Here is an 18,994-nt window from a genome sequence, read left to right as displayed (position 1 = left end):
CATTTACTGCTGTAGAAGCCGCAAACTTCCAAGTTGCGAGGTAGTCGTTCAGACGGACATATGTGAGTCTGGGCTGAGGGACTTACGCGTTCCCTTGCCGACTCTCTTTTCACTATTTTCAAAGAACCTACCTGCCATCGAGCTAGACTAGCCAAAAATTCGCGTGATACTCTCCTCGGAACGCGTCCGATTCTCGGCAACACCGTTCCCCCGCAGTCCATCGAAACGATTCTACATACCATATCGATCGCGTATTGACGTTTTTTGTATCGGGCTGAAATACGAAAGAGCACCATGTCGGTGGCGGACGATGAACCCTCCGTCGAACCCTCCGCCTCGGCGGGTGAAACATCGTCGGAGGAGGAAGTCGAAACTCTGATCGCAGGGCGGCAAAAGCGAAGCACGGCAGGAAGGAATATGTCTACCCTGCTGGATGCTGAGGCTGATGATGAATTGGCCCTGCTGTTTGCCGAAGATGAGAATGACGAAGAGTTCGACCTGGACGAAGGCGGCGAAGACGCTGAGGACATGCATTTGGATTCGTCTCCCGAGGACGACGAAGATCAAGGGCCAAATGCGGCAGAAGACGATCTTGAGGGTGAAAGGGAACTCCAGAGTCAAGCTAGAGCAGAGCGTCTGGCCAAGAAGCGTAAAGCCCAGGAATCGCTGAGATTGACTGCCTTACGAAAGAAGGTCAAGATCGACTCGACTGCCGTATCGACAACGTCTACTACTACTCCTCCTCCACGACCGAAGAAGAAATCGGAGCGTATTTCGTGGTTGCCTACTCCAGAAGATGGCCCAACGCGATCTTCCTCTCGTCGCCAAACGGTACAGAACAAGGAACTTACCCACCAACGACTGAAGCACAGCGAGGAGAGGCGTATCCGACTTATAGCTACAATGGAAGAAGCTGCCAAAAGAAAGGAGAAATTAAAGCCTAAGGTGATGACGCAAGCGGAACGTTTGGCCGAGGCGGAGAGAGTCGAACGGCTCAACAGTAAAAGTTTGAATCGCTGGGAGGAGATGGAGAAGAAGAAAGCGGAAGAACGGAAGGCTAAATTGGAAGCATTGCAAAACCGTCGTCTCGAGGGACCTGTCATATCATGGTGGAGTGGTATTGCTAAATGGGTGAATGGCAAACTTACTCGGGTCGGCAAGGTCGATGTTCAGCCAAAGCCGGAGAAGGAAGAGACAGAGCGCAAAAGAAAGGGCAAGGATACGAATCCAGATTCTTCCAAGGATGAGAAGAAAAGCGAAGAAAATACAGGGAATGATGGGGCTGAGAAGAAGTCTGTCGCACCTGATGGACATGAATCGACCTCGGCAGAGCATCGTCCTGCTGGACTATCGACGGATAAACCCTCTCAAGATGAGTCTCCAAATGGAACCGAAAATGTGCAGAAGCCACCTATAGAGACTCCTGCGAGTCAGACGCAGAGCGGCGTCAGCGAACCTGCATCTCAGCGGTCTGCTGGCTTTCTTGACGGTAACCATCTCTACGCATCTCTGCCGGACAAGTCTGAGAATTCAGACAAACCTGCCTCAGAGCGATCTGCTGCTCCGGAAACTTCACCAATCTCTGCATCGGCAGCGGAGGCTGCGACCTCTTCCGGCCCAGAGAATACTGCTAGCAAACCGGGGGAGTCACAAACTCTATCGAAGGAAGAAAAGTCGCAGCCGGATTCGAAAACTGCAGATTCGGCCTCCAGCAACGCAAATGCAGAAAAACCGGAAGCCGTCTCACAATCGACCTCCGATGCGCCCGTTTCACTAGGACAGAAATCAGCCGGGACGACTGAATCAGCTGCTGCTGAACCAGGAGCCCAGTTACCGAAGTCGACGGGGGTTGCAACGGAGACGCCTGCTGCGGCATCAAATCTCCCCGCGTCGGAACCAGCCTCAGGTCCCTCTCCGGCGTCAGCTGAACCAATGCAATTAGGCCAGCCATCGACTGCAGATAACGTCGACAAACAACCGACTGATCATCCTGACTCTGTTTCCCAGACGGAGCCGCCTGTACCTCCCGCACCGGAAGTCGTTGAGCAGACAGGCAGGAATCTGCTCATTCTGGAGAACTTTGATGACAAGACCGCCCAAAGCCGCGAATACAGTATCTATTTCAATTCCAAAAAGCCACCTAAGTTGACAAGTACGTTTGCCTTTTTTTTTAGTTGCCATCCCTCCATATACTTGTGAAATAACCGAGCAGAAAGCTAAACGACTGACCAAACAGAGATATCGTCGCATCTTTGTCCCATCACGTCTCTCCCTGCGCGCTATCGCGACCCTGAGACGGGACTTCCATTTGCAAATGCGCTTGCCTATCGCGAGATTCGACAGGTGACAGCACAGAAGTACGTTTGGAGTTCGATGCTCGGGTGCTATGTTGGAGCCAAAACGGCTGCAAAGGGAGTGCCCGAGAGATTCTTGACAGGGGTCAAAACGGAGAAAGAGACACCTTCTGCTGCTCCGGCGGCGGGCAAGGCAAACGACAAGCCGAGTGAAACGGGTGCAGCTGCGGCTGCAGCTCAGAATGGTGAGCCGATGGAGGTCGACAAGGCATGATGCGATGCCGTCTGATGCTTCTCGCCCTATTTCCATTTTGTCTGAGTATGTTAGGAGTTGTCTGCATTTTATTCTCGATGTATGTGTATATGTAACACTATGTACGATATAATGATACCCTTCAGTCGAATAGACAGTCGAACGCGTCTCATCGCCAAAGGACCTCTGCAATCTTTCCAGAGTCATGAATGCCCGTACAAAAGTGTTTAAATAAATGTCGTAATCAAGCATGGATTGTCAATCCAAAATTCCTAGATCTTCCATTCTCATGGAAAAAGCCATCACTTGAGCCTAAGTCAACTATACTGTATGGAGACCGCCTTTCTTCTTCTGAGGTCAATATCAATACAATATACCATTATGTTCTGCAGCTTTCATTATTCAGCCTGGTGAGTACGGAGTACTGTACGCCACCAGATCTTGACCCGATTTCTCTCTGACCCTAAAACAATTACCTCCTAGTTAATAATAAATCTAATCTGTTGGTGGCGGTCATTTCTTTCAAGAATTTCAGGTACTGAGATGATTCACGGTCAAATGTGATTGGCGCCAATAGGTTTTGTGGTGTAGCGGTTACCATATCGGGTTTAACATGCTAGACTACCTCTTTAGGGTTCAGGCTATATTAAAGATATGGTAGCCCTACTGCTAGAAGCTTATTACCAGAACAGACCTAATACCGTTATTACTACCCCCTTACGGAGGTGTGGACCAAAAGAAACGACGCACGCTAAAATTAGCTTGTAATTATGGTTGTTTTGATGTTGAAATATGGGATATTATGTAATGATGTACACTAACCCTCCTAGGAATAGCGGTACTTTACTATACACATTATGATTGGGTGATATGGACTTCACCAATTACATGCTGGACTTTCGTGAGACTAGTATCATGCCAGCCAATAAAAGGTATATAAAAATACACTAGTACTAACATCGTAACAGGACCAATTCCATTTAAAATACACACTAATCTATATTAATTTTAGCGCACGTCGTTTCTTTTGGTCCACACCTCTGTAGTTGTTAACAAAATGTTCAAATAGCGCCTTAGCATATATCTGCAAGCGTATTGGTCCAACTCCTCACCGCTTTCCAAAGAACGCGGCAGAAAGACATAGATAGGAAGGCGGTAAGGGTAACTAGCCAATCATATAATCCCAAATAACGCGCTAATTTGAACATTTTGTTAACAACTAAGGGGATAGCCTATAATAAGTAATGATATATCTAAGGTATAAGCGCCTAAATTTGACTGATAACGAAGATAAGAAGATCAGTATCATTCAGCGGTCTTTTCTAGCCAGGTTCATATAGGCTAGACTGTCGAGAAAAACCCGCTTGGTCGGACCTAGACTGCCAGACTGTTCGGTGATTCTATCCTTACAGTATATATTATCCTCCGTAGCGGAGCAAAGATCATGTTCTTACGAAGAGCTTGCTTATCATTCATAAACGAGTAGAGGCAGTGCCTAGGTAGGCAGTCACACAAGTCCGTCCTAGGCGGTGACTTTGTCCATGATGAATTGTAATGAGCTCAACTTAGAACCAGTCGCCTGCCGTATTGCTTGCCGCAATACCCGATAATATTGGATCCATGTAACCCCAGATGTCTAGACAGACGCTCTTGATAGATAAGTGATGTTGTAACCCTCCTCTTGGACTGGTTGTCGTACAGTACCACAGTCGCGTACCGATGAGGGAGTATCGAGTAAGTACCTGGTACCTAGGTAGCTCGACTGACTCACTCACTCGTACCACGGCCATAGACTGACTCGCAATATCAAGTTATTTAGAGTTGAGGATTAGATAGAGATCTCGAGCATCAGCTCCACGACTCACAAGTCGAGAATAAACTAGGCCAGTCAGATGAGTCAGTGATTCCTGAGACACTGATGGCGTCATGCGTTCAGTATAAAGCAAAACAAAGCAAACACGACACACCAGACAGCGTGTTTGTTATCCACGCAATCTCCTCCGTATGGAAAAACCTAAAAATGTTAGCTAATCGTGACTTGACAACTGATTCCATTGATGTTCTCGATGACGTTAAGGGGGTCTGCACCTGCAGGATATGTAATAATAATTAGCTCTACCGAAGGACTACTCCATATTAACCCTAACGCACACTGAATTTGGATTTGAGGAAAATTCTCCGCTGGTGGTTTGGTCAGGGCGTAAACTCTAGAGAGTCTAGAAACGCTTTCCGTGTGGTTGTCACTGGTTGACACCTGACAACCTTCCCATCTAAAACAAGTTTTTTATAGGAAGGCCTCTGGGAGCAGACTAAGATCTTACTCGCCCACCCCACGAACGGGATCTCCGTTTGCGGCAATAAAACTGATATGGCGTGCTCGTAAGGTACCAGTTCCCTGCAAGGAAAATGATAATCCATGGGTCGTAATTGATGATGTTGATGACTGATGGCACCATTTTTCTTTGATCTTTCTCGATGGGATGATTGCCCACTGGGATGATGACATCTGACCGCTCATTTGCTTTGCGTTTCGCTGAGTCGACGCGTTGAATGGTGCTCTACCTGCCAGGTTCCTCGTCATTATCTAATGCTATGGGCAGCTCTGCAGATAGCCTGTCACTGACACGCTGCGCGGCCACATGTCTTCTCGATGGCATGCCCGTGGCGGACCAGACGGGAACGTGGGAGCGCTGATTGGCGTCGGGGCAGCTGCCGATTGCCAACTGGGCCGTTTCATCATTGCTTCTTTCCTTTAGCCTTTAGCCGGGATGCAAAATCTAGACGCAAGCCGAGAGCAGGAATGGAGGACAGAGTACGAGTACCTTGTAGAAAGATTCACCAGCCAGCTATTTAAGAGATGGTAGCACCCGTCGGAAGATTATTTTATTATGATCATGAAAAGCAAGCTACCAGTTACTCCGTACTCTCTGCACTACCTTCGATTGATCCGGTTTCACTCCGGCCTTACCTTGCGGGCGTCTAAGTATAGCATCAGAGCGGACTCAGGCCAGACCATCGCCGTGGATCATCGTCGTCACTGCCCCACTGCTCCGGCGTCACTGACGGGAGGGATCTTTTCTCCCAAGGTTCTGTGGGGAAGCAGTCTTCGTCAGAGACTCGACATTGTCGTCCGTACTATTGCTATTATTGCTCTCCTTTAGGTTGGAGGATGAGCATATTTTGTCTTAACGATTGATCATTGTTCGACGCATTCGTCCACCACCAGCCACAGGCGCTACGAGCTGTCACCGCCACGGCCCCGATCCACCTTCCCCAGTCGCGAGTCCAGACCGCACCTTCCATCCTCAGCCTGACTGACGTGCTCGGCCATCAGTCCTCGCTCATTGTGATCTCTCACCTCTCCGAATTTTCATTATATAACCTGCTTCGCCCTCCTTGCAGCGTCTCACGCAATTCCATCATACAGGATCATTATCACGCACAGGGTGCTGCAGCAATTCGCGTCTTGACCGCCTTTCCGTGCCCGCCCATTATTGAGGACTCCGTAGTTAGTTGGTATGTTCGCGCTATCTCCGTCCTTATCTCGCCCCAGTCAAAAAATGCTTGTTTATCACACGCGCCCTCCATGTGACTTGAATAATGACTCTGTGGCCCTTGTCATTCGCACGATTATCTCATCGGTAGCCCGGCGCTAACGAAACCCTTCATTCCAGAACACGAGCTATTTTTTTCTATCTTCTGGTGTCCCCTTTCCTGCCTTTTTTTGCTTGCCATTCCGGGGTAATTGGTCCCCGTACCTGCATTGGTTACACGGCGGAGCAGCATCTCGAGGCCCATCCATCGGTAGACGAACCATCCACGCAGAAACCCGCCCCAAATTCACCTTTTTTGTATGCGTCATTTGATCCTGCCACATTATTCTTCCTGTTCTTCCTCTCTGGCTCAGGGGTACCGGGACTGCGGTGGAGCCCTGGGAAGAGTCACGAGCCTCCTACTCATCAACACATGCTAAATACCTCACCGCCATCCATGAAACATCCTTCCTCCCGCCGCGACTTTCCTCCCCCTTCCAATGCTAAAAAGGGCTCGTCTGTAAGGCCTCAGCGGCCTGGCATTCACCATCGAAAGAGTGCTTCTGCCCATTTGCCCAGCCATAGCCAGCAGCAGCAGCCACATTTAATTTCCAAGTTGGGCCCCGGCAGTGGTCCTGCGAGCTGGTCTGTTAAGGACGACGACGACAAGCCCGAGATGGCGGCCAGCTTTCTTCAGTTCTGGTACGTGTTTGTGTTGAACTTTCCCCCGTGTTGCTTTGCTTCCGTCAATTGGGATTTGCATCCTTATCTATGGTGTACTCCTGTCCTACATTCTTCTGCACCTGCATGTGCAGTGCTTTCTTGTCGCGTGTCATTCCTTGGCTGACGTTTGATTGGTAGCGCCATGTGCGAGAAGCAGATAACGATTCCCAACAACGCTGTCCTATATTGCAGTGAAAGGTAAATACCATCCCGTCTCTCTGCTTCCCTCACAAGCATCCTCTGACGAATATTCTTCTGCAGTTGCCGCCGGAAAGATTCCTGCAAACCTCTTTCAGCCTCCTTCCCCTACACGACCACTACCATGTCTCCGTCTACAACTCCGCCATCCTCTCCTTCCATGTCTCCTCGCGCCATCGTCCCTCCCATGACTCCCACGGGGTCGTCTCCCAGACCAATTCCAGGCCTCCGGATACCCTCCGATCTGCACGATGCCAAGGCAGATATTGACCCGACCGAATGGAAACCCGTAATATCGAGGCGCAATGGCAGCTCGACTTCCTTGGCATCGACCGAGGCCTGGAACTATCTCTCTCAGTTCCATGGCGGCGATGAGGCCATGATGATGATGCCCACGCGTCGTCCAGGCCATGCCCATCGCAGCAGCGCCAGTCTCTCGGTCCTGAACGGCGCCCTGCCGTCCTTGACTCACTCGCCGAGCACGGCCACCTCTTCTCTCAACAGCAATTCGGACTATGTCGGTCCCGTGTATGACTTTACCGCCCTCCGTCCGTTACCCCCTCGTCGCAACCCCTCATCTTCGACTAGCGCTGGCGCTACCAAGGGGGTCGAACTCGTCGTCCCGCAAATTCCTCCTCCTGCCGCAGCAGCGGGAGGGGACGCCCGATCGTCGACTTCTCCTGATGGCGATGGGGTGTGGCTCCGGAGCGGTGCTGTTCGGAAGCCGATTGCGGAAACCGTCTTGCCTGTGACATCTACGCTGGGCGGAGGTGACACGAGCAGGACTGTGACCACGAGTTAGTTACTAACGAGATTGACGATGTCGAGATAGATACCTAGATATCATCGTTGGCAGATTTCTTTTTTTTTTCCTTTTCCAGAACATGTTTGTTTGTTACCATGGACGACCCATTCATACTGTTTTTTTTTTAATTGCATTTTTTAACAAAAGTTTCATCTGGTCTGATATTTTCATGTCACCTTTTTTGTGCTATTTGTGAACCAAGAGTAACAGCGAGAGCAAGGATAGAATTTAAAGAAGCGAAAGAACGGAAATACGCAATCAATCAATCAATGACAATCACAGTCATGATATTGATAAATAAATTTTATTTAACTGTATCTACATCTACATCTACATCTATGTGATTTAATAATAATAATATATACTAACAGTAGATAGATAGATAGATCGATAGATTAATCATCATCGTTCATTATTCAATCCTGCCTACTACCTACCCTACCTATCTACTTGCACGCTGTGGAAGAAAGAAAGGGAGAAGGCAAAAAAAAGTATCTTGCTTGCTCTTGATAAAGTAAAGTATCGCATTACCAATCCAAATCCATTTCATTTCATTTCATTTCATCTTCCATTTCTCCCGTAACTACCATAACACAGGTACCTGTGGACCAATAACTACGGCTACCTAACTACCTAACTAACTACCTAACTACACACAAACTAGCTAATGAACCATAACTACCTATCTATGGCGTACAACGACCAGTGAAACGCGGGTACAGGCAGCATTCGCGCACCGTGTAGCGGCCACAGATCCAGGCGAGGAAACGCTCGAGACCTAGGCCGTAGCCTCCGTGGGGGGATGTTCCGTATCTAGCGAGACAAAAAGTTAGTTTGGGTTCGATTTGTGGATTGATGATGGGAGGGTTGCTACTTACTTCCTCTGATCGGTGTACCAGTAATACGGACTCGGATCCATGTTCTCTCGCTTGTACGCCTGGATCAACTCGTCCCAGTCGTCGATCCTGCAGCTGCCGCCGACGATCTCGCCCACGCCCGGCATCAGCACGTCCACGCTCTCCGTCACCCGAGGGTCTTCGGTGTCCCGCTTCATGTAGAAGGCCTTGATCTCCGCGGGGAAGTGTGTCAGGAAGATGGGCTGGTTGATCATGTCCGTCATCTTGCGCTCCGCGGCCTCGGCGATGTCGTCGCCGAACTGGTGCGGCTTGCCTTCCTCGTTCGGGATGTCGTGCTCGCGCAGCCACTCGATCGCCTCCGCGTACCGCATCCGCTTGAACGGGCGCGACGGCACCTTGAACTCCGGGTTAAGTTCCTTGATGAAGCCGGCGATCTGCGGGTCGGCCAGGAGAAGCTCGATCACGCGCGAGATGACCTCCTCGAGGTGGTCGAGCAGGTCGTTGAACGTGATGAAATCCAGTTCCGCTTCGATGTGCGTGTATTCCGACAGGTGCCGGCGCGTGAGGGACTTCTCCGCGCGGAACGAAGGGCAGATGCAAAACACATCTCCCAAGGAAGCCAGACACGTTTCCAGATAGAGCTGCGACGATTGCGTGAGGTACGCCTTTTCCCCGTAGTAGTCGAAGGAGAACAGCGTGCTACCGCCCTCGACCTGCGTCTGCACCATGGCTGGCGGCGTCACCTCCAACATGCGTTTCTCCTCGAACGTCCGGCGGAAGGCCCGCAGGGCTGCGGCGCGGACCTTCATAACCGCGGACGAAGTTTCGCCGCGGAGCACCAGGTGACGGTTGTCATACAGCGTCTGCGGGTCCGCATCAGGGGCAACACGCACGGTGATGGCTTCTTTGTCACCGGCCGCGCGACCGATGATGGTGAAGTAGTCGGCATGCAGCTCTCGGTCGTTGGGCGCATGTTGCTTGGGAGGCACCGCACGCATTTCTCCGTGAATCGCCATCGATGTCTCGAGAGTCAGAGTCATCGCGTCGTACGTCTTGACCAGGTCACCCATCAGCACGCACTGCAAGTACCCATACCCGTCGTAAAGGGTGATGAATATGACATCCTTCTGAGCGCGCAGACGGTGAACGCGGCCGAGCACTCGAACGCGAGTTCCCGGGGTGTCAGAGTCAGGCGTCCGCAACTTGACAATCGACGGATCCGTGACATCGAGCCTGATTCGAACCGGCTTGGGAAGAGACGGGTCCTCCTTGATGACCACCTTTTTGGCTTCTTCCAGGACCTGCCGGCGCTTCTCTGCCTCCTCCTTCTCTCTGATGGCCAGTTCCTGTTCCTTGGCCGCCTTCTTCTTCTTTGCCTCCCACAGGTTGGTCGCCTTCTTCATGGCGGACTTGGTGGCAGGCTTCCACTCTAGCCGCGCAGCCTCGTTGCCATCCTCACCCACCGGTCCCGTCTGGGACTTGCGCGTGAGGTATTGGATACCCTCAGTAGTCGGCGGGTGTTGCAGGAACGCGTAGACGAGGGTTTTGTAGGGGGATGATTCGGACCCAGTCGCCGTGGAGTCATCCTTGCCGACGTCTTCGTCGATGTAGATGGACTTTGGTTCGGTGGCCGCCATTGTGGGCCTTTGACTGTCAAATGCACAATTGAACGAGGAGACAAGTCCGACGGAGGCGAACTTCTCGAATGGCTCGCCTTATCTCACAGAGATGCTGCCTGCATTTTCGGGAGGATGTGAGTAAATATCTTAGCTGAATGTGCACCGTGCGGGACTCTTGAGTCAGACATCTACTCACCAGTATCACCTAAGGTCGCCAGGCCGGATGTGATCTGGACTAACTCGGCAGGATTAGACCGATGCTCTGAACTCAGAGAACTGCTTCCCGCCTGGCAATCGTGTTCAGCTGCGCGAGCAGGAGGGGGAGGGGTGAGTCGCGGATTTTCCCACAGTCCGCTTTTACGGAGGGGCTCGTCCTTATCCCTGATGCCTAAGGCAGCATAAGGCACCAACGCAACTTGCCGAATAAATCAACTGTTATCAGATGGTCTACAATTCCACATAAGAAACGAGTCCGATTCTTGTGTATCTGCTTGCTAACTCTGCATCCTCAAGGTTCTTGGTGACTTCGAGAGTACCTAAGCAACCGTTGATCCTGCGCAGTGCTGGACGCCACTGGACTGTTGGCAAGTTTCCCTGGCTGCAATTCAATCTGCAGCCACGTTTCTCCAGCCTCTGCTCTCGCATCTCGTTCATCGATCTCATTCCCCACACGAGTTATTTTCTGATCTCTTACTTGCGGATAGCTAATCGATCTCATCAGACTCGTCGGAAATAATTCCCGGACCGCAGTTAGGCTGTCATACTCATTCCCAGGCGCTGCTAAAAAAAGACGGACATCGACACGATCGGACGATCTGATTCGCTCCTTGCAGAGGATGCATTGCCAGCTGCCTGCCTCGATTTGCTGGACGAGAGGCTCTGCGGAATTCTCCTGGAATGGGGCCTGTCATGCCAGATTAAGTTGAGTCGGTTCCTGGAGCAGCCTGGCAAATCAGCATTCCCCGTCGATTTGGCGACTCTGCTCAATGCTCGAGGGGCACGATTCATGAGGTTCCAGGTATGTCCCTTTCCGCCTCGCTGGCCCTCAGGCTGATCTAGAGATTCTACCCAGATGATCGGAATGTGGAGCATGAGATATCAAATACAATCCTGTTTGTCGTATTGAATGGCCCTTGCGATGCCCTCACATTGCCATCAATAATCTGACTTGAGATGCTGCACCGAGCCCTGACACCTAAGCTGTCCACTGGGATTCAGATTATTACCCCCACTTATTAAGAAGGTCGAATCAAGGATGTCCCTATGCCGATGAGCCTTAATGTCACCTCAGGTCAAAGTAGGGACCATTTGGAAGCACACGAATTGTCCAAGTCACTCCTTGCGGAGCTGGTGGTATGGTCTCGTGATCTAGGAACAATGACGCACACGATCGAGATTAAATTTACCACACATCCAACGCCTGGCGAAGCACTCTCAGTAAATGGTCGAATATGCGGGACTGATGAAGTTAGAAAATTTTTCTAGAAAGAAAAAGAAAAGAAAGGGTTAAACTTGAGACAAACGCTGTTGCGACCATGGCACCTAGTGATGCTAGTCAGGGGTTGCCGCTCATAACTAACTAGGTCGAATGCTTCTGGAAAACCAGGCTCCTTGTTCTGATTTATTTCGGACCGTGAACAGGCATCAGAATTACTGAGATATTTGCAGGAGTTTCAAAGGCCAGCGGCATAAATAATAATCAAATTCAAAACCATCATCGAATCCACTCCTGATGAAGATCTTAGCTCACGCTATGTTGCAGGAGAGCGTGCACGATTCGAGTTTAACGTGCAGAGCGCGGATCTGACAAGGCCATGGCCGCGCTACTTCCTCCTCAGCCTCTCCCGTCCAATGAGAACTTTAACTCTCGCCTTCAACCACGTTTCGCGTAACCGTGATGCGTCCAGATGGATGGCCTCAGGAGAGACAACCAGGCCTGGTGGGTCAGTCGACTGTCGATTCGGACAGGAGATGGTTAGAAGCCTAGAACTAGTGGAGGAGGCCATGTGCTATGGTTTCATGGGTTATTGTGAGGACTGTTTGAAAATGGGCTGTCAGGAGTACTCCGTAGGACTCAGGAGGGCTGATATGCTCCTCCATATACCATGTACTATAGATGCAGAGATGCTCTTCATACAATTGAACAATTCAATTCATTACTTCTACCTGAAAGCATCCTGATTCTTGCGATGCCAAGGAATGGGGAGGTGAGCGGCATGCCTGGCCCAGGGGCTTCCCCAGCCGCTAAACAAAGCGGGCATGGCGCCGCTAAGAACTCCCCCTAAACGCCCCTATCTTGGGGGGAGCTGGCCTGCCATTCCCCTGCAGGAAAACATCGACTGGAACGGCTCTTTCTTTCGGCTCCGCCCAGGTACCCTATAGGCTATGAGCGGCTGGCTTTGGTCCCTGAACCACTCAACTAACCTCCCTAATGCCATCGGGACAGCATGTTCCTGGGTCCTTCTCCACGCTGCGCATCATTCCCACCCAGTCCTGGTGCCATATCCACTCTGCAATAGTACGAATGGCAATGGCCGTGGATTTTTCTTTTCCTTCTGTCCAGTTAAGAACACAGCCCCTGTCTTGACTCCGGGACTTTGATCTTTTATCTTTTTCCTTTTTCCTTTTTCTCTTTCCCTGCCCAGTGGTCCTGCCTCTGCGGGATCCCCCCTGCTTCCGCCAAACAAGCCCTGCCTCCCTGAGCCTCCGGAGATCACAGTGAGGCCCCCCACCGGGGATCGTCCAGTTGCCCGGAGCCCTACCTGCCAGGCCCAAGTTAGGTAGGTCCTTCTGTTAACCACCTCTCCCAGCTTGTCTCATTCTCCTCTCTCTTCCTCCTCCCCCTTCCCCTCCCCTGGGTACATGGTCGTTTCTGCATACCTTTCTACCATTCCTTACTTCTCCACGTTCTTTTACCTCTCATCTACCTATTCTTTATAATTTGTTTGCACCGCCGCTCGCTCTCTAATAGCAGATTTTTTTTTCTTTTTCGCGCACCGCCCCTTTTCTTCTTTTCTTTTTTTTTTTCCCTTTTTGCCCGTGCCTTTTTGGTCTCTTGTTCGGACTTGGTCCTTCTTACCATCTTGCAGAAGGCTCCGTGTCTGTAATTATTCGTTCCATCTCACATTCGTTTCGTCGCCCGACATTGTGTGGTTGATTGATCCCATTCGACAGGCGGCAATAGTTTTCCGAACGTATATCCCAGGAGACAGTGAACTTGGAGTCCTCTTTAATCGTTCTACACGAGACTCCATTGACTGTATCGTGCTTTTCTTCTTGGCTTCCCTCGTGAGGTTCTTGGACCGTGTGATTCGTAGCGACATTCTCGGGCATTGAGCCATCGAGGTGCGTTAGAGCCCTGCTCTCCCCAAGTTACCGGAGGCGCATTCCATTGACACCTTATCCCTGTTTCTAGGCGCCCCTGTCTGCGATCTCACCCTTTCTCCTGTCTTGTCTCCACGGGGTCAACATTCGAGGTTTCCACTCTCCATTGAGCTTCAGTAGTGCTCCCCTGCTCGTGTGTACATCGTTGTGTGTCCGGTGATATCAGGTCCCGGACCTTATCCACCGTCAAGACGGCTGTGCTCTCGTCAAACCCCCGGGACACCCTTGTCCTGCCGCCTCACTTGCTCGCCATGCAAACATCGGACGCTTCGAATGTCCCGAAGAATTCTCGTCTAGTTCCTCCGGTCTCGAAGCTGTCCAACATCAACGCTGATCACACGGGTTTTTCTCACGGCGCCTTTGCCTCAAACAATCCCTCTGTCCAAGCTTTTGGAGATCGTAACGCTCGACGGGCCAACGTCCCTTCGATTAATACCGGATCCGTGACCCAGAACGGGAACGACCTGGCCGCACCTGGGACGGCCTTTGATATGAATTTCACCCCCTTATTACCATCGCAGCTGCTCCTTGGAAGTCCCTTCCAGCCAGGAACGCCATCCGCCTTTGCGTCTCCTCAGTTCGCCAATTTCGGCGGCTTCTCACAGGCAAATCCGTCCGCGCACGCTCAGAGCGCTCAGAACCAGCTGGGCAGCCCAACCCAGGCGCAGCAGAACACCCTCTCTCCCCAGCTTTACTCCAGCCTGATGCCGGCTGAAGGTTTTGGTGGATCCCAGCTTCTGGGAGGACCCCAATCTCCGATTGGCGGGTTCCCGGGCTTGGGTAATGCTGCCTTCGGTGCTGCGAACGCATCTGTCCCTGGGATCCTCTCGGGAACGAGCCGGACAGTGTACCTTGGAAACATCCCCGCGGAGACGTCCGCAGAGGAGATCCTGAACCATGTCCGTAGCGGCCAGATCGAGTCGGTCCGACTGTTGCCGGACAAGAATTGCGCTTTCATTTCTTTCTTGGACAGTAGCTCCGCGACCCATTTCCATTCGGACGCCATCTTGAAGAAACTTGCAATCAAGGGAAATGATATCAAAATAGGCTGGGGAAAGCCCTCGCAGGTCCCAACTTCGGTCGCCGTGGCGGTGCAGCAGCAAGGAGCCTCTAGGAATGTATACCTAGGAAACCTGCCGGAAGACATCACGGAAGAGGAACTCCGGGAAGATTTGGGGAAATTTGGTCCAATCGATACGGTCAAGATCGTTAAAGAGAAAAACATTGGGTTCGTGCATTTCTTGTCGATTAGCAACGCCATCAAGGCCGTGGCACAGCTACCGCAGGAGCCGAAATGGCAGCCTCCTCGCAGGGTTTTCTACGGCAAAGACCGCTGCGCATATGTGTCCAAGACCCAGCAGCAAAATGCTGCGCAGTACCTTGGCATCGCTCCTGGTTATGCCCATCTCCTCAACGGCGCTGACCGTGATCTAATCTCGAACGCTCTCGCTCAACAATCGGTGGCCGCAGCCGCCGTAGCTACCACTGCGGGAGGAGTGAACAACTTGGGTAACCGGACCATCTATCTCGGCAATATCCATCCAGAAACCACCATTGAAGAGATCTGTAACGTGGTCCGCGGCGGTCTGCTACACCACATCCGCTACATTCCCGATAAGCATATCTGTTTCGTCACCTTTATCGACCCGACATCTGCCGCTTCGTTCTATGCGCTCAGCAACCTGCAGGGCTTGATGATCCATAACCGGAGGCTGAAGATCGGCTGGGGTAAGCACTCAGGTGCTTTACCGCCGGCCATTGCCCTCGCAGTTAGCGGCGGTGCGTCCCGGAATGTCTACATTGGCAATCTGGACGAAAGCTGGACGGAGGAACGTCTCCGGCAGGATTTCTCCGAATACGGCGAAATTGAGCTGGTGAACACCTTGAGAGAGAAGAATTGTGCGTTTGTTAACTTTACCAACATTGCCAATGCCATCAAGGCGATTGAAGGCATGCGGAATCGTGAGGAATACAAGCGCTTCAAGATCAACTTTGGCAAGGATCGCTGCGGCAACCCTCCACGCCAGCTCCTCAACAATGCGCAGCTGAACCGTGGTTCGGGCTTGGATGCGCCACAGTCTCCGTCTCCCGCACTTAACGGCTTCCAGCAGAACGGAGGATCCCAAGCCAGTCCGACTCGTCCATCACTGTCGCCGGCTCCTGGCTCGACGGGCTCGCAAGGCGGACAGCAGACTCGGCACCCGCTCCAGGCCGTGACGTCTCCGGCGTCGATCTTGAACACTGGCATCAACAACCCGTTGACGATGTATCTCAACCATGTTTCTGCTCAGCAAGCACAGGCCCAGGCCCAAGCTCAGGCTCAGGCCCAGGCCCAGGAGCAGGAGAATCGTCTGACGGATCCAATCACTCTGGCAGCATTGCAGCAACAACAGCAACAAGCCCTTGCCAATCAACAGGCCGCTCTGTACAACGGTGCAGCCAACGGTGAACTCGCTAACGGAAGGGTAATGGATTCCTCGTTGCACCAGCACAAGCCTTCCAGCAACGGCTTTCTCAATGTGACGAACGGTCCTTCGAACGGTGCCCAGCACAGCGCAACTGGCGGCAACACCCTCAGTGTTCCACGCGTGCAGCACTCTCGGGCGGTCAGCTTGCCTTCCTTTTCCCAAGAGCCCTTTGGACCGAACTCGAGCCAACCGTCTCAGGGTCGTCCCGGAGTGACCCATCAAGCCCAAAGTAGCTTTTCCAGCTTCAGTTCCGCCCTGGGTGGTCTCAACCACAATGGTTTCGGCCTCGCTATTCAGAACGAAGCTTCTCTTCCGGGCTGGGCTGAGGAGGAGATCGGGGCGAAATAATCGGCAGATCTAATCCCTATTCATCATCATCATTATTTTCTTGATTTATTATCATCTTTGCCACATAAGAGCCGGGCATTTATTTCAAATTTTGTCTTCTGTCTAATTTATTATCCCATTCATTTTATTTTTTTCTGCTTCATGTATTGGTTTGATTTTATGGTCATTTGTCTAAACGTTTTCGTTTTCCAAGGAAAACGGGCTTAGTCCATTTTAATATCTTTTCTTCTCTTCTCTTAACACCTTGTATTGCTAGCTGGCTACGAAGATTTGACACTGATGGGCGGTTTGCACAGCTTGCGACCCAAGTCTGCGACAGATGAAGAGGTCGGCTATACCCTCGACTGGTTTGGGCTCCGTTCTGTTCTGTTCTTTCATGTTCTCTTCTGCCGATTTTTTTTACTTGTGATGCCATCTTTATACTCGATTAATAGCTGAGCGAAGAGGTCCACATGGGATCCGGAAGGAATGGGAGGTCAGAGCCGTGTGGAGGTAATGAGAATTGACTCAAGGAGTTGGAAGAAGGGAAGATAGGAATTGGGCTACAAGGTAGCAGCAATCCTTGGAAAGCAATACAATGAATGACACTGTCGTCCAGTCTCCTCTAGTTAGTTTGATTTTATCTAGTTGCCGGATGACCTGTGTGCGATGAATAGAGTTAGATCCATTCAGTGAAGGGATCGTAGCATGATGTTTGTACTTTGTACAGTACCTACCTAGGTACCTAGGTAGGTAACTAAAGGTCAGTGGTCACTGTGGCATCAGACTCGGTCACGTGACACTGCTTCCAGTGAGTGAACACGCCACACGCTAGTCCGTGTTTATACCCGTCGCCATGTGATCCACTTGTATGATCTCCAACAACAATCTCCAAACAACCAAGAGAAGACAACTTCTCTCGTCTTCTGACAGGAATCGAAGTCAACTTCGATTTACACAATGGCTCTGCCTCCAGAACACATCAAAATCAAACGTCGTAGGGAGGAGGAGCCTGTGGAGACACTCTGTATGGAGCTATTCCCTTGACATTCCATCTTATGTTTCTGTGTCCTTATTTCCATGTGTGGAAAACCCACTCAAAACCACAATAAATCTTCTTGATGTTGATGTTTATATATATATATTATTAACTCCAGATTTTAAAAAAAAAAACAAGACTAACCCACATCACAGATATTCAGTCTGAGCTGCATCAGAAGAAAAGACGGTTCACGGACTTTGTCTTCCAGAGGGTTCGGTTCGATGACGATGGAAGCCATGGTCCTGCTGCTACTTCCGCCACTTCTGCTGCTGCAACGCAGAATGTGCGCAGTCCGCGGTCTGTGAGCAGCTCTGGCTACACCAGTTTTCCTCCGTCGGCCCGCGCCACGGCAGGAGGGGTCCCTGTGGTGCGAGCGACTTCTCCTGGCGCGGAGTTCCGAGAGGAGAGACAGCTTGCTGCCGCTCGACGAGAAGCGGAAGAGAAGAGGATACGCGCCCTGGAATCCTCTCCTCGTTCACTCAAAAAAGCGAAGTCTGGAAATCTGAAACAGCCAGGACTGTCACCTGCGTCGAAGGGCAGAGAGTCTCCTGTGTCGTCTCTGAGTGGCTCTCCGTCTTTTCCTACGTCTGTACGGCGATTCCAGATCTCGAGGTCGATCACGCCTACGGGCGTTCTCAAAGCTGCTGGCGGCAGAATCCAGAAAAAGAGAGGCGGTACATCTCCTCAAGCGGTGCTCGTGGAGAAGCTCACCCGCACGCCGTCCGTGAAAGCTGCATCGGCATTGCAAGAACTTGCGCAACAACCCGATGATGCCTCTGTCACCAAGAAGATTCCGAGCAAGCCTGTACAGCCTGAAAAGGCCGACCAGGAGCCGCCAGCCCGTCCCCGAAAACGTCCCGTTATCAACGAGGCAGAGAAACGCTGGAGAGAGGCACAGAAAGCTTCTATTGCGACTGCTAAGGCCAATATCACGTCCAAGTACGACGGGCCAGATGATATGGACCGACTAGCGCGGGAACTCGAGCAAGTGGTCTTGGACTTGGAGAAGAATGAGCAGGAAACGAAACCCCCAGTGCCAAGTCCACCTAGGCCATCAAATGTACGGCCTGTCTTCCCCAAGCCGCCACCATTGAAATATCAGCCCAAACCACCGAAGGCCAGATCACGGAATGCGAGCCCTGAAGCTCAGACTGGTGGAGTTCCAGACGCCATGCAGGTCGAGCCACCAGCTCCTGTGCCAACAACACCAACCCAAGAAACAGCCAAAGATGAGGTTGAGGTCGAGGTCGAGGTCGACGACGACAGTGACGGCGACTTCGTCTACGACACTTACATCCGACGGCCGCTACCTGCAGGCACCATGCTCACGAATCCGCTCTTGGACCTCGAAGCCGACAACGACGCCTTGCATCGGCAGATGGGCATCGACCCGACTCGCAAGGACATTGGTGTGGTGGTGATTACCGAAGAGGACGAGGCTCTCTGGGACGATTTTGCGGAAGATGAGGAAGAGGAGGAGAATTGGGATGG

The 18,994-nt window shown here is 51.5% G+C and overlaps 4 protein-coding genes across 4 annotated transcripts; 3 read left to right on the top strand and 1 right to left on the bottom strand.

Moving 5' to 3' along the window:
• Positions 1 to 294: 294 nt before the first annotated feature.
• Positions 295 to 2,568, top strand: VTN77DRAFT_6210 (uncharacterized protein; the record flags this gene model as incomplete). Its single annotated transcript, XM_069422464.1, has 2 exons — positions 295 to 2,152; positions 2,237 to 2,568. 2 exons carry the CDS (start codon positions 295 to 297, stop codon positions 2,566 to 2,568), a joined length of 2,190 nt encoding a protein of 729 aa, XP_069276325.1.
• Positions 2,569 to 6,513: 3,945 nt separating this feature from the next.
• VTN77DRAFT_6209 (uncharacterized protein) lies at positions 6,514 to 7,803 on the top strand (the record flags this gene model as incomplete). The annotated part of the gene is made up of 3 exons (XM_069422462.1): positions 6,514 to 6,782; positions 6,942 to 7,001; positions 7,065 to 7,803. 3 exons carry the CDS (start codon positions 6,514 to 6,516, stop codon positions 7,801 to 7,803), a joined length of 1,068 nt encoding a protein of 355 aa, XP_069276324.1.
• Positions 7,804 to 8,492: 689 nt separating this feature from the next.
• VTN77DRAFT_6208 (uncharacterized protein) lies at positions 8,493 to 10,300 on the bottom strand (the record flags this gene model as incomplete). Its single annotated transcript, XM_069422461.1, has 2 exons — positions 8,493 to 8,619; positions 8,685 to 10,300. 2 exons carry the CDS (start codon positions 10,298 to 10,300, stop codon positions 8,493 to 8,495), a joined length of 1,743 nt encoding a protein of 580 aa, XP_069276323.1.
• A 3,617-nt stretch (positions 10,301 to 13,917) lies between these two features.
• On the top strand, positions 13,918 to 16,482 carry VTN77DRAFT_6207 (uncharacterized protein; the record flags this gene model as incomplete). The annotated part of the gene is made up of 1 exon (XM_069422460.1): positions 13,918 to 16,482. The coding sequence occupies one exon, from the start codon at positions 13,918 to 13,920 to the stop codon at positions 16,480 to 16,482; it is 2,565 nt and encodes an 854-aa protein (XP_069276322.1).
• Positions 16,483 to 18,994: the final 2,512 nt, after the last annotated feature.

Source organism: Rasamsonia byssochlamydoides (assembly GCF_041956645.1).
Source record: "Rasamsonia byssochlamydoides strain NRRL 3658 unplaced genomic scaffold VTN77scaffold_47, whole genome shotgun sequence".
In the NCBI taxonomy this organism is placed as follows: Eukaryota; Fungi; Ascomycota; class Eurotiomycetes; order Eurotiales; family Trichocomaceae; genus Rasamsonia; species Rasamsonia byssochlamydoides.
This window is presented reverse-complemented; position numbering and strand designations above follow the sequence as displayed.